This window comes from Eucyclogobius newberryi, unplaced genomic scaffold (assembly GCF_026437365.1).
Source record: "Eucyclogobius newberryi isolate DKJ021-1_F unplaced genomic scaffold, fEucNew1.0.hap1 SCAF_22, whole genome shotgun sequence".
In the NCBI taxonomy this organism is placed as follows: domain Eukaryota; kingdom Metazoa; phylum Chordata; class Actinopteri; order Gobiiformes; family Gobiidae; genus Eucyclogobius; species Eucyclogobius newberryi.
In genome coordinates, this window is record NW_027315857.1 from 9,238,314 (window position 1) to 9,266,310 (window position 27,997).

Genomic DNA, 27,997 nt, shown 5'->3' on the forward strand with positions numbered 1-27,997 from the left:
CTCCATTACAGAACTTTGAATCTTCTGATGACATTGTTTTGTTTTTTAACATATTGATCATCACATTTTTTTATTCTCATTTAAAAAGGCTTTCAATACTAATTTCCTGAACATCAACAAGCCATTTGAACCTAAAACAACTAAATTTTCTTGTAATAAAGTCTGAACTCTGATCCAAACACATTTACTGACAGAGGATTGGTTGTGGACCTCTCCAATAAAAAGACTCAAGCTTGAGATTCAGTCATTCAGAAATGACTGAATCTCGCTCTGGCTACTATTTTATTAAACAGGCCACTATAATATTTCTGTGCCTTTAGTCATGTCATTGCTTTGGGATTCCTGGACTGGGAGTTTCTCCTCTGCATCAGGACATGTGACACAGCCTCTGGTCATCTCCTCACTTTCAAACATCTCTTTCAAGGGTGTCTCCAAATTCCATCCCTGTTTTTTGGCAAATGTATAAATGGAACCAAAAAGATTTGGGAACAAAGTTGATACATCAACTTTTGCTGCGTCCTTCAAGGATCCCTCGACCACAAATTCTTCCACTGAAGAAATAAATTAATTTCCCGCATTTCGACATTTGGCAATCTCATCATGGTTTCCAACTTTTTTCAAGTACTCAAGACGTCTAAAAATAATCAAGTTTGTGTAAATGAACAGACAACCATCATAACACGGCTTCTTTCTTACTTGTGATTGTTCCAGAAGAAAGGATGGCTTAGACACTTCTCCACGTTGGGTCTGTTCCTTGGTTCTTCGTTGATCATCCACTCAATCAGGTCCTTCGCCACCTCGTCCTCTACATGCTCCAGGCTGTACTTCCCCCAAAAAATGTTTGCTTCACAGAGGAACCTGCTTCCAAAGGGATGATGGCCGCCAGACAGAATGTAATATATCAACATTCCAGCCACCTGAAAATAACACAGTCACAGTTATTGAATTTATGATTTCTTTGAGAAACATCAAACAAACCTGTATGTCAGTGTTTGACTTGTATGGCGTCCCACTCTCCTCCTCTGTCAGGGCCTCTTTGGCCATCCAGCATTTGGTCCCAGCACAGGTTGTTCTCAGAGTGGTCTGTCCTTTGAGCAGCCGTCTACTGATGCCAAAATCTGCTAATCTGGCTCTTCCATTTACATCTATGGGGAATGTTGGCAGTGAAATTAAGTTTAATTATACAAACATAACATAATAAAATATGTTAATGTGGTAACATTTAAAGTCTTACAAATTAAAACATTTTGTGGCTTTAGATCCCGGTGAAGAATTGGAGGCTTTTGACTATGAAGGACCTTCAGACTGTCAAGAAACTGTCGTACCAGACACTCTTTCAGTAAAGGATCATCATTGTTTCTGAGATGTTCCTCCAGGGTGTATTCACAAAGCTGAAGAGCCAAATATCCAAAGTTGTCATCCTCTGCATTATCGATGTATCGTACTATAGAGGGGTGGTCCAGCTCTGGAAGACGGAGGAATCCCTCCTCGTTCTTCAACACGCAATAGTTAGATTTGATCATCTTCTTAATGGCCACTTCAGTGCCATCATCCCTCAGCCCCAGGAAGACCTCAGTCCCATCACTGCCTTTAGCTATGAGGAACTCTGGATCATTCACATACACTATACTTCCTACTCGAGAGATTTGTTCAGCGCTCTGCAGTTTCTCCAGCTTTTCTCTCCACCTTCTGCTGATCGAGAGCCATTTACATCTTGGCAAGGATTCAGTTTTGGATAAAAATGGCTGGACATTAGATGTGGATTCCTCAACAGGAACGATCTCATTCTGGCTGTTTGTCTCTGACTGTTCTTTTTTCTTCTTCTTCTTCTTCTTTCTCACTGATCCAGGAGTCACTAAAATGTCCTCACATTCAGAGTTAGTTCTCTTAAAGTGACCTTCGAGTCTCCTCAGTCCCTCTTTAAGCTTGTCATTCATTTTCATCTCAGCAGAAGCCAGTACATCCTCAGGCACAGTGGAGATGCCCACTGAGGTGAAGACTTTAGCAGCATGTTTTAGTGGAAGTAAGTTTGCAAACACTCCGTATGTGAACACTCTGATGTTGGTCTTTTGGTGTTTTGAAAAGGGAGCAATACTTTTGCATAATGTTTCTAGGAATTCAATTTGACATTCCTGGGCTTTACTCGTTTTCTGTGTTATCACAAACAGGCTTTGAAGCACTGAATCACACAGATCCTTTTCTTTTAACTGAATGAGTAAATGAGGGATTATAGCTATTGCCTGTTCAAAAGGTATTTCCTCCAAAGTGCAGGAAATTGCATTTAAACCATCAATAGCCCTGGCTACATTCACTTTATCAAAATTTGAGATGCGGGTGACAAGATTCTCAATGTAGGTGTTCAGGTTACCCGTTTCTTTGAGCCATTTAATACATAGTTGACTGTATTTTTCCTGATTTTGTCCCTGCAGTGTTAAAAGAAGTTCAATCATGAGGAGGTGGTGTTGAGGATGTTCCTTCATCATGTCACTGTGAAACGTTTTAAAAACTTCTTCAGGTTTTTTCTCCCGAAATAATATTTCCAGTTCCATAAAGCGCCTGGCTTTGGAGCATAACTCATCTCCCTCTGAGGCGAGTTTCCCAATCATCTCAGAGAATTCCACATTGCGCGTGTTAGGTTCATCTGCAGGTACAGATGTCATCAGTGCTCCAGCTGAAATTAGCATTTTCACAACTTCTTTCCTGTTATTGAAGGCAGCAACGTGCAGAGCGGATAAACCATTCATTAAAACATTTGGATCGGCTTTGGCCTTAAGTAGATGTCTGACAAAAACAGTTGGAGCCCTAGATACTGACACATAATGCAGAGCTGTGAATCCTTTGGGGCTAAGTAAGTCTGGATTTGCCCGTTTCTTCAATAGAAAAGTCATAATATCTTCATTGTGAAGGCTCACAGCAGCCATTAGTGGAGTCACTAAATCATTCAGTTCTTTGAATGGGTGAATACCATCGATGTGATTGGAATGTAGTAGATTCTTTAACTTCTTTTGGTTGTTGTTTTGAATGCATTCTATTAAAGGATGTGTTTCATTCACTGACATTTCTAATGTCAAGGATGCGAAATTCATTTTGTAGCTTCATAAAAACTGTAGAACATAAATGCAAAGTTTGTATTAAGCAAATAACATTACAAACATGTTATAAAATAATTATACAAAGGGGTCATAATAAGTGCTGTATAATTTGATCATTTAATGTGTAAATGTTTTTTTTATGATTTGTGTGCTGTTATTTTTCCACTTTGGGGTTCACCTGGTAAAATAAAGGTCAATAAAATAAATTATTTGAGGATTTCCTATTTTCTCCCTTTTTAAATTTGTGGCTTTGGAGAACAAACACATGTCAGAATGGTTGATTTGACTGGAAGTAAGTGAATTATAACAATCTGTTTTATTTTTTATATTTTAGCCTGTAGGCTTTATTAGACAGGACAGTATCAGCATAAAATGGGGATGAGAGAAGCGAGAACAGGCAGCCTATTGTCAAATGCAGCATATTAACTTTTATCAGATGGTGGACAATCTTATTTCCAAATTGTGTTTCACTTTAAATATAACTTCTCCTTGTATAATATATTCGATTGTTTGTCATTAAAAGTATAAAATCTAACATACCCATCGACGCCTGGAACAGGGCGAGGTATTATAGTTTAATTCTGGTTATGATTCACCTACTGTAATTCACTTCAACGTACATTCCAGTCATACATATTTTGTGTAGAAGAAGAGAGCTTGGTCTGTGTTAAGGTGAACTATAAATGTGTTTAAACATACCTGTTGTGTAGTTGTAGAAAAGATGAGTTTGAAGAAGCTCAAGTTGCTCCGTTTACTCTTTACGCCACCTTTGTTCCAGTCTTCATTTAGATCCGGTCAGACTCCTTTATGCTCCTCCCACTAAACATATGCAACTGCAAATTACATGTATGACACTGTAATTAGGATAAATGAAAATGATCAAAACCTGACATATACTCTGTCTCTCTCTCTCTTTCTCTCTCTCCTTTTCCCCCCCGGTATAGCATAAAACACATATTTGAAGACACACTATTACAGTAGGTGGCTATAAATGGGTGCCAACGCCATTAAAAGTAACAACATATTTATTCTGAACATATTAAATGTACCGTTGTTAATGTATCGTACCAAGCAGGCGAGGTAAAGGGGGCCAGACAGGTGGTCTTTGGGAGACGCAGGTAAGGACCGTGCCCCGTGGACAACCCTGAACAAGAGCGGGAACGCCCACATTATACAGAGACCGGGTTCAGAGATTACAGCGCATGCGCACACGATTTGTGTCTTACATTATTGACAAAGCCGCGGGCCCTGCACATGACCCTGCACCCGGTATTATAATAGATCCATGCCTGCACTTGTCTGACCAGCCATTCCCAACACATTTTGACAGACTGCTTTACAAAACAGTGCAGAATGTGGGAGGGACTGGCTGGTCAGGTAATGCCTGCACCGCACTCACACCAGCCGAGACAAACCCGCCTTCCTTAGAACCTGTTCGCTCTCGTGTTGTCGCCCTCGCGAAGTGACGAGGGTTTGATCCAGAAAACCGGAGCGTAGCAGAGTTGTACGGAAATCAACTGTATGCTAATTCAGAGTGGTATTACCAAGGTGAAAGCCACTGCAAGGGATTGAACGAGGCACTAAACGCACTCTAATCACCCCTACTTTGGTCATTTCTTGTAGAGAGCTGGACACGACACGAGAGCGAACAGGGCTCAGAACATGGATCTATTATTCAGAAAGGCGAGTTTGTTTCTGCTGGTCTGAACGAAGATGAGGCAACGTGCTGTTTATCACCAAAGGACATAGGCAGGGTTATTTCTCAATTGGCAAGACAAACTATTTGTCTCAATTCTTTGTTAACGCAAAGCTAAAACAATCTATATTTTTTCTGATGGTGAATTCTTTCTCCTAATTTAACTTTCCGGCAACATCGCACTGTCTTACACATTTCAAAATAAAACATGATATACACACTATGACTATACAATCAACAGAGAGAGTTTCCTGTGTCAGACACAAGCAGGAGTGGTGTCTTTAAGAGCACTGCGCTTCCGGTGGAAATAAAAAACAAAACTCCCATTTTTTTTTTAGGAACCACATTTACAATACCAAATAGCTTTTCACATAGTGCCATGGCAGTTATTTAAAACACAGATGGCCTGTCCCTGCATTCTTTTTAGGCCTATTAAGTAGCTATCAAAAATGTGTAAAAAAAAATGTATTAATGGAAGCAAAAGCGAAATGGAACAATGATATTTCTGGTGATAAATTGTGATTGGTCAAAAAAAAAACCGAAATAAAACATGTACATGAAGTTATTTCAGACCCTCCTTGTAGGCCTACTTTATTTAATAGATTATGATAGTCAGCAATTATGTTTGGCAGTGGTGGGCCGTCAGGGCCAGCAAGGCCTTCTCTGTTAGCCTAAACATAATCAGAATATAATTCAAATATATATATATATATTCCCACAAATGTTTATTAAATTATTCCCCAGAGTAAGAGTTATACTCTTTATTTCATGGCTTTCCTCTTGGTTGCACTGCTTCCAGCCCCTGGTTGAGATTTGAAGGGCTGGGGCCTCATTTATAAAAGCGTGCTTAGGATTCATACTAAAAGTTGACTTGCGCCCAAAAGCTAAAAATGGCGTGTGCCGAAAAATAATCTGATTTATAAAACCGTGTGCACGCACACTTGCAAGCACTTTTCCCTTTATAAATCACAGTCCACCTGGAAGATTGCGCAGGTGGATTCATCTCAAACCCCGCCCTGTACACACCCACATTTTTCCATGAATGGACAATGCAAAGTACCTCATGAATGTTTTTTGCATTTAAATAAGCATGCTGATCAATGGCATTTTACGCTCAATCATGGCAGAGAAGACAAGAAAGAGAAATTTCACAGAGACCGAAATATATGTGCTTGTGGGTGAGGTGGAAGCCAGAAAAAATATTTTATTTGGTGGTCACAGTAGTGGCATCACCAATAAAAGAAAAACGAGTGAGTGGCAGCATGTCGTCGCCGCTGTAAATAGTGCAAGTGAATTTAATAAATTTATTTATATAGGGAAAACCCAATGAGAAAAGTTCTCTTTTTCATGGGTCCCTGTTAAAACACAACACAAAATAAACAATAAACATAGGATACTAAAACACAAATAAAATTAATCAATACATTAAAACACATTTAAACATACAATCTGAGATGGCACTGAGGGTAGTGCTTGACCAGTGCTTCAAACTCATTAAAAGGCATAAAATTATTTTATTTAAAAAGTCTCTGTGTTTTGTTCCACAAGGAGGGAGCAAAGTTGATGAAAGCCTTTTTTCCTGTCTCTGTGTTAACACAATTGAATTGAAAGATAAAAATGTCCTGAGACCTCAAACAGTGAATACTTGAACTAATGTGCAATAAACTGGTTAAATAATCAGGCAAAATGCCAAGTAGAGCCTTATACACAAACAAAAGGCAGTGCTGTTCTCGTCTTGCATCCAATGATTGCCATTCTACTGTAGAATATAATTGACAGTGGTGAGTTCTGTGTCCTTCTCCTGTAATGAACCTGAGAGCTGAGTGATAAACCAAGTTCACAGGATTTAACACTGTTGCTGTAGAATGCATATATTAATATCACCATAATCTAGAACTGAAAGAAATGTAGCTTGGATTAACTGTTTTCTACACTGAAGGGGAAAACACGTTTTATTTCTAAAAAAGAATTGAAAGACAAGTGGTCGGATCTGAAGGTGGAGGCCAAAAGGAGAGTGGGGGCAAGGGGACACCTGAGCCCACACCGCTGGACACCAAAATCGCCTCCATCCTTGGGACGGCCAGCGTGTGTGGCATAGTGTCGGAGAAGGAAGGAGACAGATTTGGCAGAGACCACAGAGGAGACCGTTAAAGTACAGTTTAATCTGTTTATTAAATGTATAAATTAAATATTTTAACAGGAGACTTGTGAAAAAGCAGTGGACTTATGTGTTGTGTCCTTAGTTACTCTAGAGTTGACAGCGGTGGGTGACGAGGGGGTTCCGGGCTCTGCGTGTCCTTGCACCGTGGCAGAAGGCCTGGCTGTCCCCAGCACCAGTGCGGCCTGACCGACACTGTCCTGCAAACACAAATGGACACCATCATTGCAGTAAATAAAATTTGAGACGAACTCCAACAAATATGTGCTGTGATGAATAACATGTGTGAAGTCATGTCTGACATTGCCAGCTCCATTAAAGACACTTGCTGTCTTATTGCGAACGCCGCATGACACCCTCATGGAGCCTTGCTCTCTGTTGAAACTCCTCATGTCGGGGAGGTGGTTGTGGGTCCGGGTCCTCATGGTGTTGGGGAGGGGGGCCAGATGGGAGAGGAATGGCGTCCCTCAGTGCCACATTGTGCAGAACTCCACAAGCCCTAATAATCATACACACCTTTGTCGGGTGATAGAGCAGTCTGCTCCCCGAGGGGTCTAAACATCTCCACCGATTTTTGTGGAGGCCGATTGTGGCTCGCTCCACAATGGAGCGCGCACGAGAGTGGGCCACATTAAAGCGCACCTACTGTGTGCTCTGTGGGTTGAAAGGTGTGAGGAGCCAGCGCCTTAGGGGGTAGCCACTGTCACCTGGAAGGTATAACAGAAGAGTAATTATAAATCAGGCTTTAATGGTTAGAATTTCTACAATGGTGTTTATGTACTTACCCAGAAGTACATAACACGCGCGCAGCGCCTGCCTGCAGTCTGTTCCCTACACTGCTGTGCGTCAGGATGAATGAGTCGTGTTGGCCCAGGCCACTGTGCGACTAAATTTGTCAAAACCATGTTTGAAGTACAAATAACTTGTACATTGATTGTATGCACATTTTTTCGGTTCAGATAGACAAATTAATTTTCACTCGGAGCCCTTATAGCAACGTGAGTGCAGTCAATTGTGCCGATTACATTTGGGAAACCGGACATTACATTGCTGCAAATTGGATTTTAATGTTGGCCTGTTCACCCACAGTGTAAGGAAACCTGATATATCGACTGGTCATATTTATAATGCCATGTATGCCAGGCTGGCATTATTGTGCTGAGGGATGGCTGCGGTATCCCAGACCTAAGGACAGAATTTAACTGTATTATATCATACCCAAAAGGGGCTTTAGACATTAAATGTAACATTATCAAACACATACCTGTCCGCTAATTCCCTCTGGAGAGAGCCAGTTGCCAGAAACCTCAGAGAGGTCAGCACCTGTGTATGCACCGGGATGGCGGGTGGCTCTGTCTAACACTGGGCCCAGTTCAGCACATAGATCCAAGAGCACTGCTCTAGGGAATCTAAATCATCATCATGAGCCAGGAAATCTTCGTGGTCCCTAAAGACTTTCTCCATCCTGATCCTACCATTTGCGTGATCTTCCAGCAGTGCCAGCGCAGCCATTGTGCAGCTTTATTATGTATTTATATGCTTACTCAGCAATTAGAATGATTGTTAAACCCCTTCTCACAATTAATACTAATCAATCAATGCTATCCACTGCTCTCTGTCATTTGGAGATGGAAGTATGATATATGGACATTGTGCATACAGTAGTAGGCCTATGGCTCACTAAAGGAACACATCTATAACACTGCAGACTTGGGTGTTTATGATTACGCAGGTCTGATATGTGATTACATTAAATGTATGAGATGAATCTGGCTTCAATTTACCACTTCACCGTCTGCGCCGCCATTTTCCCCCTTCTCCAAAATGTTTGTGCGCAAGGATCAAAGTTGATGTACCGGAGCGCACATTCTCCCGCCAAGTTTATTTTTATGAATCAAAACCTTTGCGTGGGAAGCGGCATACGCCACTTTCAAGCCCTGTTTTGTGCGTAAGCAAGCTTTATAAATGAGGCCCCTGGTCTTTGTTAGATCTGTGTGCCAGGGATCTAAAATCTGCCCATAGGCCTTCAGACTTAACGGTTACCCCCCAGGAGTCCGAAGGCTCGCTAGTCCGAAGGTTCACAAGTCAAAAGGTTTTAAAGGTTCACTAGTCCGAAGGTTCACTAATCCGAAGGTTCACTTGTCTGAAGGTTCGCTAGTCTGAAGGTTTTAAAGGTTCGCTAGTCCGAAGGTTCGCTAGTCCGAAGGTTCGCTAGTCCGAAGGTTCGCTAGTCCGAAGGTTCGCTAGTCCGAAGGTTCACATTTCCGATGGTTCACTAGTGAAGGTTCGCTAGTCTGAAAGTTCCTCATAGGGCTAAAGTGAAGGTGCAGACGGCATCGGGATGTAGTCAGTCTGTAAAATGCGCACGAAGCACGAAGACACGCACTGGGGGTCGTCACAACGTTTTGTGTACCAGCTGCTCACAGATGGCACTGCAAGTTGTACTGTGTATATAATAATAACAAGGGAACATCTCAAATCCTCCGCTTTATGCCTTCATTTGATCATAATTATGTGTGATCAGAATCCTCCGCTTTATGCCTTCATCTGATCATAAGTATAGAAATACGCATGATCCGATCACCGTAGGATTGGTAGTAAAAACAAAAAATCAGCTTTTGAAGAATGCCGACTGGAAAACAGTTTAATCCCGGAGTTAATTAATTCATAAATGATATGATAAGGAGCTCAGGCTATGCACAGAAACAAGTTGGTTATGGAAAATACGTGAGTTTAATCATAAAAAGTGCATTAACACTAGAAAAGTCTAAAAAGCCAGTATGTCGGGCAAAGGGAGGCGAGGAGAGCCCGCTGCGCGGACACACACTTTCGGACTAGCGAACCTCGGACTAGCGAACCTTCGGACTTGTGAACCTTAAAATTTCTGGGAAATTTCGGACCCGTGAACCTTCAGACTAGTGAACCTTAACATTTCTGAATTTTCTGACTAGTAAACCTTCGGACCAGTGAACATTCGGATTCGTGCAGCCACCGACTTAACAGTGAGGGCGCTTGTAGCTTAAAGTGAATGGAAATGAAAAGGATGTGTCAACCTATCAGCTTTAGAGTTGGCTATGGTACGTCTGCTGGCTGTTACACAGGAGCCATCTAGCAGGTGTAGCACGTGCATGTCTTTTGATTGGCTCACCAATATTGAGAAGCAGGTCCTATGGGCGGGGCTATGCGGAACCTCAGAAACTCAGAACGAGGAAACTGGCAAATTAATCCGTGTACTACTAAGCTGTTTTTTCAACCCACACCCATGTGGAAGGAGGAAAATATATTGATTTGGTCGAGGATATAATGATAATGCCTTTCTCAAGACAAACTTTTCAAGAAAAGTTAGGCATTGTAAGGAGAGGTCGTCCGACTCCGACGCTGCAAAGCCTGTTACAGGCGGATTCGTTCCCCATTTTCAAAGTTTGGACATCGGCGCGAACGTTGCTGTGGACAACGCGCGTACATCGGCACGGAAAACGAGCGGACCACGGCATGGACAATGCGCGGAGAACGAACGGAGATCACATGGACAACGGCACGGACAACGCGCGGAGAATGAAGAGACAACGGCACAGACAACGCGCGGAGAACGCACGGACATCGGCGCGGACAAGGTGACGCAATGCCTATTCAAACTGCGTTTCTGTCTAAATGTATAATGTCTAGAGCCATGGCATCATATTGATGGTAATTAGAGGTGGATTCATTCGGGTGGGACTGTGTATGAGCTTACTTAAGGCCCAAGCCCCAGACCCACGACCCTCCACTGATGTTTGGTAAAGGCAAAATCATATTATTTTGTAGTTGTATTTGATAGGCAGATACTCTTACATACTATGCTACAAATTGTTCTTTTAAGAATCATTTGAGGCTTGATAACTATTGTTCCTTCTTTTGTAACATCTTTTGTCAGTCCTAGAAATGGTAAAAATTGCTTCTTAAAAAATAAAAACTTGTTGGATCAGTCCTGTCAAAATTATTGTCCAGTGCTTCACTGGTTGTGTAGGAATTAAGAGAGTTAAGAGCGCGTGGCTGATGCCAGCTCTCGACATTTGCCGACTGTCTATAGAGCTCATTCACGTGACGTCACACGACCGCCCCCAGGCTTGTTTCGCCATATTGTCCGTCAGCTGTTCGTGTTTACCACTATAAGCCAAATCGATTTACAACAAACACAGTTCGAAGAGGCCCAAAACCTCATTAATGATATTGGACGCTTTACTATAATCAAAATGGTGAAGGTATGTGTGGCAGTGCAGCAACCGGGAAGATAAACGGAGAGAAGTTCTATCGGATACCGAGAAACCCGAAAATAAGAGCACGATGGACAGCTGCGATAAAACGTGCAAACTGGGAACCAAATGACCACAGACTATGTAGTCGTCATTTTATATATGTTGTTACTATTTGTAGTTGAATTGAAATTGTCACTCACTCGCGCGGCGGCGGGAGCTGACAGCTGTTCAGCCCCGTGCAGGTGAGTGAACCCCGGGCATGCAGGCTCACGACTGCTGCCTGCGCTGGAACTCCGGATATATCAAGTCTATCGTGTTCCGCGCACACTGTAGAATTAACATCAGTTTTATTTAGGCGCATAGGCTCTTTGTTCAAAATTCGGACTTGTGAACCATTGGACCAGTGGGCTTGAATAGTAAATGTCCTGGGTACGAGATATCCGGAAGAGTCGGTGATTTAGGCATCAAATGGATCTTGATTGATCGCAGCTTTTCTAAATATCGACCTTTGTGTAGCTCATCCAAGGAGTTTGTGGAATCTGAAAGCACTGGGGCCTCCATAATTTACATTTGAGATCACTTTCCACACTTGCATAAGAACGCAACAAGGGACGGACAATATGGCGGCACAGTATGCAATCACGTGGTTTTGTGATGTCTGTGAATGAGCTCCATACACGCTCTCTCCACTTTTCACACGTTCTGTCAAATGAAGCCTTTGGCACAAAATTATAAAAAAAAATAAAAACATTGTCCAGATGACTGACCTACCTCTGAAGCTTTTCTACTTAAATTTAGTTTTGAATTGACATCATGTTTTTTTTAATCATCATTCGCCTTCAGATCTGTTGTCAAGTAATTAATGCCCATTATGGTCAATTTACTTTTGCCCCCATTACAGAACTTTGAATCTTCTGATGACATTTTTTTTTTTTTAATCACACACCATTTTCACAACATATTGATCAAACGCATTTTTAAATTCTCATTAAAAAAGGCTTTCATTACTAATTTCCTGAACATCAACAAGCCATTTAAACCTAAAACAACTAAATTTTCTACCTACAAAGTCTGAACTCAGACTGACAGAAGATTGGTTGTGGACCTCTCCAATAAAAAGACTCAAGCACATCACTGATGACTAGAAAGGACTCAATCTTAATATTGATTAAAATGTTATTAACTTGCTCTGGCTACTATTTTATTAGACAGGCCACTATAATATTTCATGTCATTGCTTTGGGATTCCTGGACTTGGACTGCGATGGCGTGTGGTCATCTCTCATTTTGAAACATCTCTATCAGGGGTGTCTCCAAATTCCATCCCTGTTTTTTGGCAAATTTATAAATGGAACCAAAAAGATTTGGAAACAAGGTCGAGACATCAACTTTTGCTGCGTCCTTTGGACTGGAAAGAAGAATAAAAACATTGTGTGAGTCTTTAATTGTTCAGAAGCACAAAAGGATACTGGCCAACTTACTAGTGCTCATAAAGGTTTCTTATGAAGCGCAATAGCCCCAATGCATTTCCAGGGTAACTTTTGCTCCATTTGTCCATTGTCTGGACCAATTCCCCAGAGAACTTAAAAACAAAAGTACATAAAATCAGCTTTGGGACCAAAATAGCCTATAGTTTTGGCTGTTATCGTTTTATTTTTCTCACTTTTGTTTTCCAGTTCTTCAAGGATCCCTTGGCCACAAATTCTTCCACTGAAGAAATAAATTCATTTTCCGCATTCCGACATTTGGCAATCTCATCATGGTTTCCAACTTTTTTCAAGTACTCAAGACGTCTAAAAATAATCAAGTTTAGTTTGTGTAAATGAACAGACAACCATCATAACACAGCTTCTTTCTTACTTGTGATTGTTCCAGAAGAAAGGATGGCTTAGACACTTCTCCACGTTGGGTCTGTTCCTTGGTTCTTCGTTGATCATCCACTCAATCAGGTCCTTCGCCACCTCGTCCTCTACATGCTCCAGGCTGTACTTCCCCCAAAAAATGTTTGCTTCACAGAGGAACCTGCTTCCAAAGGGATGATGGCCGCCAGACAGAATGTAATATATCAACATTCCAGCCACCTGAAAATAACACAGTCACAGTTATTGAATTTATGATTTCTTTGAGAAACATCAAACAAACCTGTATGTCAGTGTTTGACTTGTATGGCGTCCCACTCTCCTCCTCTGTCAGGGCCTCTTTGGCCATCCAGCATTTGGTCCCAGCACAGGTTGTTCTCAGAGTGGTCTGTCCTTTGAGCAGCCGTCTACTGATGCCAAAATCTGCTAATCTGGCTCTTCCATTTACATCTATGGGGAATGTTGGCAGTGAAAGATAACATAATAAAATATGTTAATGTAGTAGCATTTAAAGTCTTACCAATTAAAACATTTTGTGGCTTTAGATCCCGGTGAAGAATTGGAGGCTTTTGACTATGAAGGACCTTCAGACTGTCAAGAAACTGTCGTACCAGACTCTCTTTCAGTAAAGGATCATCATTGTTTCTGAGATGTTCCTCCAGGGTGTATTCACAAAGCTGAAGAGCCAAATATCCAAAGTTCACATCCTCTGCATTATCGATGTATCGTACTATAGAGGGGTGGTCCAGCTCTGGAAGACGGAGGAATCCCTCCTCGTTCTTCAACACGCAATGGTTAGATTTGATCATCTTCTTAATGGCCACTTCAGTGCCATCATCCCTCAGCCCCAGGAAGACCTCAGTCCCATCACTGCCTTTAGCTATGAGGAACTCTGGATCATTCACATACACTATACTTCCTACTCGAGAGATTTGTTCAGCGCTCTGCAGTTTCTCCAGCTTTTCTCTCCACCTTCTGCTGATCGAGAGCCATTTACATCTTGGCAATGATTCAGTTTTGGATAAAAATGGCTGGAAATTAGATGTTGATTCCTCAACAGGAACAATCTCATTCTGGCTGATTGTTGTGTCCTCAAATTCAGAATTACTTCTGTTAAAGTGACCTTCGAGTCTCTTCAGACCCTCTTTGAGTTTGTCATTCATTTTCATCTCTACAGAAGTCACATATTTAGGCACAGTGGAGATGCCCGCTGAGGTGAAGATTTTAGCAGCATGTTTAAGTGGAAGTAAGTTTGCAATCACTCCGTATGCGTGGACTCTGATGTCAGAACAGTGCTGGTCTTTTAAAAATGGAGCAATACTTTTGCATAATGTTTCTAGGAATGCTGTGTGCCATTCCTGGGCTTTACTCGTTTTCTGTGTTATCACAAAGAGGGTTTTAAGCACCGAATCGCACAGCTCCTTTTCTTTTAACCAAATTAGTAAACGAGGGATTATAGCCATCGTCTGCTCCAGAGGTATTTCCTCCAAGGTGCAAGACACTGCATGTAAACTAGCAATTGCCTGAATTCTATTTACACTGTGAATATTTGGAAAGCGTTTTTCAACATTCTCAATGTAGGAATTAAGATTGCCAGTTTCTTTGAGCCATGTAATACATAGTGGACTGTATGTTTCTTGAAGTGTTGGTGGCAGTGTCAGGAGAAGTTCAATCATGTTTAAGTGGTTCTGCGGATGTTCCTTAAGCATGTTTCTGTGAAAAGTGTTAAAAACTTTTTCAGGAGTTTTGTCTTGAACAGCAATTTCCAGTTCTAAAAAGCACATGACTTTGGAGCATAACTCATTCCCTTCTGAGGCGAGTTTCCCAATCATCTCAGAGACTTTCACATTGAGCGTGTTAGGTTGCTCTGCAGGTACAGATGTTATCAGTGCTCCAGCTGAAATTAGCATTTTCACAACCTCTTTTCTGTTATTACAGGAAGCAATTTGTAGAGCAGTAAGACGTCCAGGTGAAAATACATTTGGATTGGCTTTGGCCTTAAGTAGATGTCTCACAAAAACAGGCGGAGCCATGGTTATTGATGCATAATGCAGAGCTGTGAATCCTTTGGGGCTAAGTATGTCTGGATTTGCCCCCTTCTTCAATAGGAAAGTCATAATATCTTCATTGCAAAATACCACAGCAGCCATTAGTGGAGTCACTAAATCATTCTGTTCTTTTATTGGGTAAATATCATCGATGTGATTGGACCGTAGTAGTTTCCTTAACTCCTCTTGGTTGTTGTGTTGAATGCACTCCATAAAAGGATGTGTTTCATCCACTGTAAATTTCAGGGTTGCAAAATCCATTTTGGCCATTCACAAAAACTGTAAAACACAAACGCACTAATAATCTTATGTTACAGCAATCTGTTTAATTTTTTAAAGGATTTAGCCCTTAGACGAAAGGACTGTTTCAGTGTGAAATTGGGTAGAGAGAATGGAAGAAATGCAGCAAATTGTGGTAACCGGGATTCCAACTCTCGGCACTGCGAGCTGCACATGGAGCCTGGCATATGTGCTGCTGCCTTAAAGGTGGTATGGACGATTTTTTTCAGCAAATTTTGTATCATATTTCCTCGTGGCGTGGATAAATCATTTGTCCTGCCACGTATAAATCATAAAACGCACCTACCGCTCACCTGCAGCCGCGTCAGGCTCGTCCCCACGTTTCCGCGTGCCTAAGCGCATGGATCTATCATAATATAGTTCCCTCAGTGTACGGGGCAAAATGAAGAAAGACAGTTCGAGCTGACGCAGAAGTGGACAGAAATCTACGGGAGACGAGCAATGCGATGCGCTCCTTTGCGCTAATAAACAAACGCACGTGTGTGTTGTATCGGTCCGCACGGGGGAGTGCGCATGCGCACTTCCGCCTGCGTTCTCAAATCGCCGAGAAAATCGTCCATACCGCCTTTAACCACTTGACCACCGGGCAGCACCTGTTTTATGTTTTCAATTCCCTTTTCATCATATTATTTCTAAATTGTCTTTAACTTTAACTTGCACTTCTTCTTGTATAATATATTTGATCGTTTCTGTCTTTTAAAGTACAAAATCTAACATAGCCATCGACACTGGGAACAGGGCGAGGTATTATATTTACATTTCTGGCTATGATTCACCTACTTTAATTAAGACAGCAACGTTCATTCCGGTCATACACATTTTGTGTAGAAGAATCGAGCTTGGTCTGTGTTAGGTGAACTATGAATGTGTTTAAACATACCTGTTGTGTAGTTGTTGTAAAGATGAGTTTGAAGAAGCTCAATTTGATCTGTTTACTCTTTACGGTAGCTTTGTTCCAGTCTTCATTTAGATCATGTCAGCTTTCTTTTTGCTCCTCCCACTAAACATATGCAACTAAAAAATACACAAAACCAGAGCTTCTCAAACTTTTTTTGGCGCACCCCCTTGGGAGATGAAAAAGTATCCACGCCCTCCCACAGCCTCGGAGACAGCGCAGAATTGGCGCTTCACTGCTGTCAATACGGCTTTTCAAGAAAAACTTGCGTCACTATGGATCACTTTTACCATTGCGGGTCCACAACCACCACACACAGAGTTCTGCTCTGTGCTGACACTTCTTCCCCTTGTTTGGTGTTTTATAGTGGTTGGCATCCAAGTGTTACGTTACCGCCAGACTTTATTCTTTAGACTTTATTCTTTAGACTTCGTTCTTCAATTCAAAGCCCACGAGTTCAAAGCCCACAAATTCCAAGCACATGAGATCCTCTTCTTCTTCCTCCTTCCCATCTTCTTCTTCTTTGGTGTTTTGTCTTCTCCTCTTTCTCTCGCCCCTCTTCTTCTTCCACTCCTTCTTCTTCCTCCATCCCAGCGCTCCACAGCGGCCGGCATCCACCCACTGTAAGTGTGACTTCTGGGTGTACTTCCGTTGTTGTCGTTATGCATCTCCTGTGGACAGGAGACCAGCAACGCCCCTGCCTCCATTTCTTTACTTTGATTACTCTGATTCTCCAAAAGTAGACTTCCTTTACTCTGACTCCCATTTAGCGCCTTTAGTGTGTTTTCTCTTTCTGCCCATTCAAGCTCTTTTGTTCCAAGGAATCTTCCGGCAGCTTTAGCAATGATCCTGATCCTTTCAGTTCTCTTTTGAGTTTGAGTAGCACAGTTTATAACATCCACTATAAAGAATACAAAATCCTCTGTATCCACAACCAGGGTATTCTCAGTAATTCTGGAATCTCCACACTTGAACGTTCCACACTTGAACGCTCCACACTTGTTGTTGTTGTTGTTGTTGTTTTATGGCGGTTGGCATCCGAGTGTTGCATTACCGCCAGACTTTATTCCTCAGACGTTTCGTAGTCCTCAGACTCTGTCGTAGTCCGTAAAAGTACTCCTCCCATTGCTTTGGCGTTACAAAGCCCATGAGGTCATGATGTGTTTTTGTGACTAGAATAGTTGTTGTGTCAGAGACCAACCGGCTTTATTCCAGGGAGACTCTTCTTCACCTTCCTCGCCCTCTTTGACGGTCGGTGCTTTGGGAAGTACAAAGCCCATGAGCTCCACACTTGGAACCCATTCATATGACATATATACTTGTACCACTGTGTTTATGTGTCATTGTTTTCAAAGCCCATGGGATCAAAGCGGAAAGAATGAACTCTAAAGAATAAAGTCAAAAGAATAAAGTCTTAAAACACCAAAGGAGGGGACGTCCCATGACCTCATGGGCTTTGTACTTCCAAAGCACCGAACGTCAAAGAGGGAGAGGAAGATGAAGAAGAGTCTCCCTGGAATAAAGCCGGTTGGTCTCTGAAACAACAACTATTCTAGTCACAAAGACATATCATGACCTCATGGGCTTTGTAACACCAAAGCAATGGAAGGAGTACTTTTACGGACTACGACAGAGTCTGAGGACTACGAAAAGTCTGAGGAATAAAGTCTGGCGGTAATGCAACACTCGGATGCCAACGGCCATAAAACAACAACAACAACAACAACAAGAGGCAGGGGAGGAAAGGGGGGGAGTGTGTCCAGAGAATACACTAGTCTAAAGGAGAAGACTACAGTCTGAAGTCTAAAGGGGCCTACAGACCGGGGTGTCCAAATTGTCCAGTTTAGGCCTTTGGCAGGAATTTTGGAGCCACTGTGTTACTGGACGGCATCTCTATCACGTACAGGGTAGAGTGGGTCCTTGCAGGTCTATGGGCAGGAACGCGTGGGAGGAAAGGGCCTTTGCCCGCATGAGGATTGGCCATACTGGACTCAATTGGTCACTGAGTAGGATAGGCAAACATCCGACCGGTCTGTGTGGTCACTGTCGGGTGCCAGAGACTGTCGAGCATGTGCTGATTCGCTGTGAGGCTTATGATAGAGAAAGGGCCGGGTTGGCCTTGTGGTTTCGGAATAATGGGAGGGAGTTCAATCTGCGGAACGTTCTGGCGATCCAGTCACAGGGTTTGTGTCAGGCTGTGGTTGCTTACTTATATAGCACAGGGCTGGGTAAACGTTTATAGAGTTGGGGGGTGTTGGAGACTGAGCCGAGGATGAGGAGCAAGAGGATATTCTAACGCGCTTTGACTTCATGGGCCTAGAAACGCCAAAGTGATGGAAAAAGGACTTCTAAAGGATAAAACAACAAAGACGTCTCATGACCTCATGGGCTTTGTAAAACAACAAAGACGTCCCATGACCTCATGGGCTTTGTACTTCCAAAGCAATGGAATAAGAATTTTTAAGGACTACGACAAAGTCTGAGGGGAGGAAGAACTTCTCATAGGATACAATAACAAAGGCATCTCATGACCTCTTGGGCTTTGTCAAAGCACTGGAAGTCTAGGGAATAAAGTCTGGCGGTAATGCGACACTCGGATGTCGACTGCCATAAAACAATAACAACAGCAACAACAGTCTAAGGAATAAACTCTGGCGGTAATGCAACACTCGGATGCCAACCGCCATAAAACAACAACATTCAAAGTCCATATAAACGCGCGTCAAACGCGTCCTGCGTTTTCCGTGGCGCGATTCCAGCGTTTTTGGCATCGAGCGCGGTACTTCGGGGGCGTCGGACACTCTGGACGCGCGTCCAAGGCGTCCGACGCAGAAACTTTTCTGCATCAGACGCGGCGCAGCAGCCAATCAGAGATGAGGCTCCAGTGACGTGCTACGCACAACCCAGAAGAAGACCCAAAACAAACCCTGCAACGATACAAAAAAATCCTTAAGACGCAGCTCTTGGAGCAAATAATGATATTGACTAAACTCTGCTCACTTCTGAAGTATCTGCGGGTTCCAGACAAGCCCCGGAGCACTCGCCTCCGTTTTTTGATTTTGTAAAGTTAATGAACCAAAGCCACTCTGTCAACCATGGTCCGCCATTAAACTCCCTAACACCACGAGAAAAGCAACACAGCACAACTCCTCCACTGCGCATGTGCGCTGACGTCTCGGACGCGCGTCTGCTCGTGAGTGTATTTTTCGGACACGCGTCCGGGCCGTCTGTCTTCAAACGTACAGGCGTCCAACTTCTGCGTCGGGCGCGAATTTGACGGCTCAAGACGTAGAACTAGTGGGTGGCGGTAATGTACAATGTAACACTTGGATACCAACCGCCATAAAACACCATAGAAGAAGTCTAAAGCATAGAGTCTAAAGAATAGAGACGACCACAGTCTGAAGTCTAAGATGTACAACTACACTAGGTGGTGGTAATGTAACACTTGGATATAAACGCCATATATATTATATATATACAGTACAGAGCAAAGGTTTGTTCACACCTTCTCATTCAAAGAGTTTTCTTTATTTTCATGACTATGAAAATTGTAGATTCACACTGAAGGCATCAAAACTATGAATGAATTGCCTGACCAGCCATTCCCAACACGTTTTGGCAAACTACTTATCAAAACTGTGTGTGGGTCTGGGGCTCGACCGCTGCGTTTCAATTTCTAGGGCGGAGTTTAGAGCAGAGACAGACCCAATCACGTAAACCCAGAAACCATTAGCTTACTGACCAGAATAGTTCATCAACAACATCCTGAAATGTTACACAATGTCAAATGGATAGCGCCATGGATCTTTTGAATGATAGGCAAGGATTCCCATGGACTCCATTATAAGATATTCCTTTATTGTCCCACATGGGAAAATTTCATTGATGCAACGCAGGTAGATACAGAGGTAGATACAGAAGAAAAGAACAGATCACTTATAGGAAGTTTGAAAAACACTCTCAGTAAAAGATCTCTTATAAACAAAAACTCCCATAGACAAAACCTCCCATTACCCAACAAGGGATGGAGGGGAAAAATAATAAAGATAAAAATAAATAAATACATAAATACCATTACATGTGATCGCGACAGTAATTGCACATGAATATGTGTCACGATGGCACATGGATTGCACATGAATTTCTCAGTAATTGCACATGAATCACGACAGTAATTGCACATATGACGGAATTGCACATGGTTAGGTCAGTATTGCGAGTGTTCAGGACTGACAGTGTTTGTTATAAAGTCTGACAGCAGCAGGAAGGAAACACCTGCAAAACCTCTCCTTCACACAGCGAGGGTGAATCAGTCTCTCACTGAAGCTGCTCTCCAGAGCGGACGGAGTGTCCTGCAGGGGGTGACACTCATGGTCCAGCATAGATGTGAATCTAGCCAGGACCCTTCTGTCCCCCACCTCCTGCACCGAGTCCAGAGCGCAACCCAGGACGGAGCTGGACTTCTTGATGACTTTGTCCAGCCTCCTTCGCTCCCTCTCTGTGATGCTGCTGTTCCAGCAGGCCACACCGTGCAGGAGGGCTGATGCCACCACAGAGTCATAGAAGGTCTTCAGGAGTGGCACTGTCACTCCAAAAGACCTGAGTCTCCTCAGGAGGTAGAGCCGACTCTGGCTCTTCCTGTACAGTGCGTCTGTGTTATGAGTCCAGTCCAGTTTGTGGTTCAGATGAACACCCAGGTACTTGTACGAGTCCACTCTCTCAATGTCCCTTCCCTGGATGTTCACTGGTAAGGGGGCATTGGGGTGGCGTCTGCGGAAATCCACCACCATCTCCTTGGTCTTCCCCGCGTTGATGAGGAGGTGGTTCCGCTGACACCAGTCCACAAAGTCCTGCGCCAGTCCCCTGTACTCCGCATCATTGTTGTCCGTGATGAGTCCGATGATGGCAGTCATCAGAGAACTTCTGCAGGACACAGCTGTCCGTGTCGTGTCTGAAGTCTGCAGTGTAAAGGGTGAAGAGAAAGGGCGCAAGGACAGTGCCCTGGGGCGCCCCCACACTGCAGGTCCGAGTGTCAGACACACAGTCCCGTGCTCTCACAAACTGGGGTCGGTCCGTGAGGTAGTCCAGGATCCACTCTGTCAGGTCATACTCCACACCAGCAGTCTCCAGCTTGTCCCTCAGGAGCAGCGGCTGGATGGTGTTGAAGGCGCTGGAAAGATCGAAGAACAGTATCCTCACAGAGCTGCCAGGCTTTTCCAGGTGAGAGAGAGAGCGCGGTGCAGCAGGGAGATGACGGCGTCCTCCACTCCGATGCTAGGCCGGTATGCAAACTGCAGCGGGTCCATGGCTGAGCTCACGGTGGAGCGAAGGTGGTCCAGGACCAGCCGCCAGTGTCTTCATCAGGTGGGACGTGAGGGCCACTGGCCTGAAGCTGTTGAGGTCTTTGGCGCGCGGTGTCTTGGGCACAGGTACCAGACAGGAGGTCTTCCAGACCTGTGGTACCACCCTCAGCTTCAGGCTCATGTTGAAGACATGCTCCATAACTCCACACAGTTCATCTGCACAGGACTTAAGGAGCCTGGGGCTGATGCCGTCAGGTCCTGCTGCCTTCCTCACTTTAATCCTCTTCAGCTCACTCCTCACCTGTGCTGCTGTGACAGTCAGTGGTTGGCAGGGGGACTGTGTGCTGGGGGGATGGGTGAGTCCAGGCGAAGTGGGGAGCTGATGGTCCGGGGCGGAGAAATGAAGAGGAACGGATGCAGGGCATTGTCCAGCTGTGGAAGAGGGAGCATGCAGCTGTGCAGGGGGAGGGGCTGGTGACCGATCATATCTCAAAAAGTGAGCATTTAAATCATTCACCCACTGTAGATCCCCCTCTGTCTGGGCAGGGGGGATTTTGAAGCCCGAGATGGTTTTCAGGCTTCTCCACACTCCCTGAATGTTCTTCTGCTGCAGCTGCTCCTCCATCTTCCTCTTGTAGCCAGCTTCAGCCTGCCTGATCTCCCCCCTCAGCTCTTTCTGCACAGTCCTCAGCTCCTCCTTGTTCCCTGACCTGAAGGCTCTCTTCTCCTCCTTCAGCAGAGCCTTCAGTTCACGGTTGATCCATGGCTTGTTGTTTGGAAAACACCGCACCGTCCGGGGGGGAACAATGTTCTCAAAACAGAAGTTGATGTAGTCCGTGATGCACTCTGTGATGGTGTTGATGTCCTCCCCATGGCCATAAAGCTCAGTCCAGACAGTGGTGCTGAAGCAGTCCCTCAGAGCCTCCTCGCTCTCAGCAGACCACATCCTCACCTCACGGGACACCACAGGCTGCCTGCGCACGATGGGTTCATACACAGGCCTCAGATGTACAAGGTTGTGGTCCGAGCTGCCCAGAGGAGGGAGGGGGGAAGAAGAATAAGCATCTTTGGTGTTGGCAAAAAACAAGTCCAACGTTCTATTGTTTCTGGTGGGGCAGGTAACATACTGGGTGTATGTTGGTAGAACAGAAGAGAGAGAAGCGTGGTTAAAGTCACCAGAGACGAGGAAGAGAGCCTGTGGGTGCTGTGTTTGCAGCCCACAAGTGCAGGAGAGCAGTGCTTCACAAGCATATTCAGTATTGGCAGACGGGGCCACATAGACTGCGATCAAAATCACATATTCCCGGGGCAGATAATATGGCCTCATGCCAATAGCCAATAGTTCAATATCCTTGTTACATAGCTGCTCCCTCACTGTGCAGTGTTCGGGTTTGGACCAGCTCGTGTTCACATACACCGCCAGACCTCCACCTCTTTTCTTCCCGCATTCTCTCGTTCTGTCCGCCCGCAGCAGATGAAAATTGTCCAAACCTACAATAGTCTGGCATTTCTGCTGTTAACCAGGTCTCTGTGAAAATCAAGACGCTGCTGTCCCTTTAAATCCTCTGGGACCGCATGAGGCTCGCTATTTCCGTCATTTTATTTTGAAGGGACCTCACGTTACCCATGACTACGGCGGGAACCGGCTTTCTGTTTCCTCCTCTCTTCTCTCGGAGTTTACATCCAGCCCTTCTGCTTCTCTGTTTTCTCCGTTTTCCTTAGGATGTCCGCCGGGATAACGTGACGATCTCCGGGTAAGACAACGGCACTCCGCAGTTTCATGAGTTCTTCCTTTGTGTAAACGCAGTACGGCGCCGGCCGAAGGGCGGCCGGGGGGGCTCCGAGCCGAGGCACATCGCAACGACACGACGAAAACACTCAATCCAGCCGAACAAAGTCAAAACAAGTTGAATTAAAGCGATTCCAGTGCGTGTCCCGATCGTTCATGAAGTTCCTCTTTTATATAAACATGTACCGCGGCACACCGTACGTCAGCTGAGGTCGGAGGGCGTGGGGGGGCCGGGGGCTAGCTCGGAGCTAGCGTACATCACGACGACATGACGAAAAACACTCAGTATTCCAGCCGAACAAAGTCAAAAACAGTTGAATTAAAAACGATTCCAGCGCGTGTCCCTATCGTACAGTAAAATAGATTTTTTTTTTTACAAAATACAGAAGATAAAGCACAATAAGTGTGAAAAAAGTGTGAGAAAAGAGCGGAGCGTTTACACCGGGCTGCCAGCTGTACCGGCGCCTTTGTGACGTATTATAAATCAGCGTTACCTAGTAGACATTCATATAATTTAGTCATCTTTATCTTTAGACTTTTGAAGCAGGGGCAACAGATGTTTCTTCATTTATCCAAAGTGTTCAAGCATTTTCATTAGTATCCTACATTGATCAATTAATACTTTTAAAAACTCTACTGTAATAGAAAGATACACATCAACTGGGTGCTACCCATGTTATTTGGATCAGTTTTTTTTTTTTAATCATCATTCGCCTTCAGATATGCTGTAAAGTAATTAATGCCCATTATGGTCTATTTAATTTTGCCCCCATTACAGACCTGATGACATTGTTGTTGTTTTTTATCACACACAATTTGTAATACATATTGATGGTTCACATTTTTTTATTCTCATTTAAAAAAGCTTTCAATACTAATTTCTTGAACATCAACAAGCCATTTGAACCTAAAACAACTCTATTTTCTTCTTACAAAGTCTGAACTCTGATCCAAACACATTTACTGACAGAGGATTGGTTGTGGACCTCTCCAATAAAAAGACACAAGCACATCATTGATGACTAGAAATGACCGAATCTCAATCCTGATTAAAATGTTATTAACTTGCTCTGGCTACTATATTAGACAGACCTAGTATAATATTTATGTGCCTTTAGTCATGTCATCGCTTTGGGATTCCTGGACTGGGAGTTTCTCCTCTGCATCAGGACATGTGACACAGCCTCTGGTCATCTCCTCACTTTGAAACATCTCTTTCAAGGGTGTCTCCAAATTCCATCCCTGTTTTTTGGCAAATGTATAAATGGAAACAAAAAGATTTGGGAACAAAGTTGATACATCAACTTTTGCTGCATCCTCTGGACTGGAAAGAAGAATAAAAACATTGTGTGAGTCTTTAATTGTTCAGAAGCACAAAAAGATACTGGCCAACTTACTAGTGCTCATAAAGGTTTCTTATGAAGCGCAATAGCCCCAATGCATTTCCAGGGTAAGTTTTGCCCCTTTTGTCCATTGTCTGGACCAATTCCCCAGAGAACTTAAAAACAAAGTACATAAAATCAGCTTTGGGACCAAAATAGCCTATAGTTTTGGCTGTTACCGTTTTATTTTTCTCACTTTTGTTTTCCAGTCCTTCAAAGATCCCTCAATCACAAATTCTTCCACTGAAGAAAAAAAATCATTTTCCGCATTCCAACATTTGGCAATCTCATCACGGTTTCCAACTTTTTTCAAGTACTCAAGACGTCTAAAAATAATCAAGTTTAGTTTGTGTAAATGAACAGACAACCATCATAACACAGCTTCTTTCTTACTTGTGATTGTTCCAGAAGAAAGGATGGCTTAGACACTTCTCCACGTTGGGTCTGTTCCTTGGTTCTTCGTTGATCATCCACTCAATCAGGTCCTTCGCCACCTCGTCCTCTACATGCTCCAGGCTGTACTTCCCCCAAAAAATGTTTGCTTCACAGAGGAACCTGCTTCCAAAGGGATGATGGCCGCCAGACAGAATGTAATAAATCAACATTCCAGCCACCTGAAAATAACACAGTCACAGTTATTGAATTTATGATTTCTTTGAGAAGCATCAAACAAACCTGTATGTCAGTGTTTGACTTGTATGGCGTCCCACTCTCCTCCTCTGTCAGGGCCTCTTTGGCCATCCAGCATTTGGTCCCAGCACAGGTTGTTCTCAGAGTGGTCTGTCCTTTGAGCAGCCGTCTACTGATGCCAAAATCTGCTAATATGACTCTTCCATTTACATCTATGGGGAATTAGCATTGAAATTAAGTTCAATTATACAAAGATAACATAAACATAATAAAATATGTTAATGTGGTAACATTTAAAGTCTTACCAATTAAAACATTTTGTGGCTTTGGATCCCCGTGAAGAATTGGAGGCTTTTGACTATGAAGGACCTTCAGACTGTCAAGAAACTGTCGTACCAGACACTCTTTCAGTAAAGGATCATCATTGTTTCTGAGATAATCTTCCAGGGTGTATTCACAAAGCTGAACAGCCAAATATCCAAAGTTCACATCCTCTGCATTATCGATGTATCGTACTATAGAGGGGTGGTCCAGCTCTGGAAGACGGAGGAATCCCTCCTCGTTCTTCAACACGCAATAGTTAGATTTGATCATCTTCTTAATGGCCACTTCAGTGCCATCATCCCTCAGCCCCAGGAAGACCTCAGTCCCATCACTGCCTTTAGCTATGAGGAACTCTGGATCATTCACATACACTATACTTCCTACTCGAGAGATTTGTTCAGCGCTCTGCAGTTTCTCCAGCTTTTCTCTCCACCTTCTGCTGATCGAGAGCCATTTACATCTTGGCAATGATTCAGTTTTGGATAAACATGGCTGGACATTAGATGTTGATTCCTCAACAGGAACAATCTCATTCTGGCTGATTGTTGTGTCCTCAAATTCAGAATTACTTCTGTTAAAGTGACCTTCGAGTCTCTTCAGACCCTCTTTGAGTTTGTCATTCATTTTCATCTCTACAGAAGTCACATCTTTAGGCACAGTGGAGATGCCCGCTGAGGTGAAGATTTTAGCAGCATGTTTAAGTGGAAGTAAGTTTGCAATCACTCCGTATGCGTGGACTCTGATGTCAGAGGAGTGCTGGTCTTTTACAAATGGAGCAATACTTTTGCATAATGTTTCTAGGAATGCAGTGTGCCATTCCTGGGCTTTACTCGTTTTCTGTGTTATCACAAAGAGGGTTTTAAGCACCGAATCGCACAGCTCCTTTTCTTTTAACCAAATTAGTAAACGAGGGATTATAGCCATCGTCTGTTCCAGAGGTATTTCCTCCAAGGTGCAAGACACTGCATGTAAACTAGCAATTGCCTGAATTCTATTTACACTGTGAATATTTGGAAGGCGTTTTTCAACATTCTCAATGTAGGAATTAAGATTGCCAGTTTCTTTGAGCCATGTAATACATAGTGGACTGTATGTTTCTTGAAGTGTTGGTGGCAGTGTCAGGAGAAGTTCAATCATGTTTAAGTGGTTCTGCGGATGTTCCTTAAGCATATTTCTGTGAAAAGTGTTAAAAACCTTTTCAGGAGTTTTGTCTCGAACAGCAATTTCCAGTTCTAAAAAGCACATGACTTTGGAGCATAACTCATTCCCTTCTGAGGCGAGTTTCCCAATCATCTCAGAGACTTTCACATTGAGCGTGTTAGGTTGCTCTGCAGGTACAGATGTTATCAGTGCTCCAGCTGAAATTAGCATTTTCACAACCTCTTTTCTGTTATTACAGGAAGCAATTTGTAGAGCAGTAAGACGTCCAGGTGAAAATATATTTGGATCGGCTTTGGCCTTAAGTAGATGTCTCACAAAAACAGGCGGAGCCATGGTTATTGATGCATAATGCAGAGCTGTGAATCCTTTGGGGCTAAGTATGTCTGGATTTGCCCCCTTCTTCAATAGGAAAGTCATAATATCTTCATTGCAAAATACCACAGCAGCCATTAGTGGAGTCACTAAATCATTCAGTTCTTTGAATGGGTGAATATCATCGATGTGATTGGACCATAGTAGTTTCCTTAACTTCTCTTGGTTGTTGTGTTGAATGCACTCCATAAAAGGATGCGTTTCATCTGTAAATGTCAGGGTTGCAAAATCCATTTTGGCAATTCACAAAAACTGTAAAATACAAACGCACTAATTATGTTACAGAACTTCATTAAATTACACAACAGCAAGGCAGCAAATACAAGTTACAGAAGAATTTGGCGTTTCATATTGATTTAGTTTTCAAAAGAAATTTCTAAACATGAATGTGTTTACATATGCCTATAATTTCTTTGCATGATTTATTCAGTGTTCAGAAATATAGACTATAACAAAGCTATTAAAGCTGAAAGCAGGGTGAGGTTTTTACCCTTGCTCTTTTCATAACTGATAAATGACCTTACCTGCTGGACTTAAGATGTCGTAATTAACTTAACGTAGAAGAATAACGGTTTTTCAAACTGTAAATGTTTAAACAGGGGTCAGCCCTATGACTCCCAGGTCAGTACACGGTAAAATCACCAACACATTACACTATAAAGTCATTACTTTATGTTTTAACAGGATTTCACCCTGGAGAGACAAAGAGACCACGAGAATGGACTGTTTAGCAAGCTTTATTCGCGAGTT

At 43.2% G+C, this 27,997-nt stretch overlaps 3 protein-coding genes and 1 long non-coding RNA gene across 5 annotated transcripts in view; 1 reads left to right on the forward strand and 3 right to left on the reverse strand.

Annotated features, from left to right (window-relative positions):
- rpl34 (ribosomal protein L34) overlaps positions 1-27,997 on the forward strand; it is a 211,322-nt gene that overhangs the window by 96,136 nt on the left and 87,189 nt on the right. The gene's annotated exons all lie outside the window — the stretch shown is intronic.
- On the reverse strand, positions 517-2,640 carry LOC140371475 (uncharacterized). Its single transcript, XM_072458642.1, has 4 exons — positions 1,235-2,640; positions 979-1,145; positions 697-917; positions 517-634 (listed from the first exon to the last, which is right to left on the reverse strand). The coding sequence occupies exons 1-4, from the start codon at positions 2,604-2,606 to the stop codon at positions 565-567; spliced, it is 1,830 nt and encodes a 609-aa protein (XP_072314743.1). The 5' UTR covers positions 2,607-2,640; the 3' UTR covers positions 517-564.
- LOC140371477 (uncharacterized) lies at positions 2,748-4,216 on the reverse strand. Its single transcript, XR_011928474.1, has 3 exons — positions 4,161-4,216; positions 3,792-3,911; positions 2,748-3,104 (listed from the first exon to the last, which is right to left on the reverse strand). It is a non-coding gene; the product is annotated as an uncharacterized lncRNA (long non-coding RNA).
- On the reverse strand, positions 12,457-27,481 carry LOC140372143 (uncharacterized). Its single transcript, XM_072459424.1, has 6 exons — positions 25,696-27,481; positions 25,436-25,602; positions 25,154-25,374; positions 24,957-25,086; positions 24,776-24,876; positions 12,457-12,589 (listed from the first exon to the last, which is right to left on the reverse strand). The coding sequence occupies exons 1-6, from the start codon at positions 27,479-27,481 to the stop codon at positions 12,457-12,459; spliced, it is 2,538 nt and encodes an 845-aa protein (XP_072315525.1).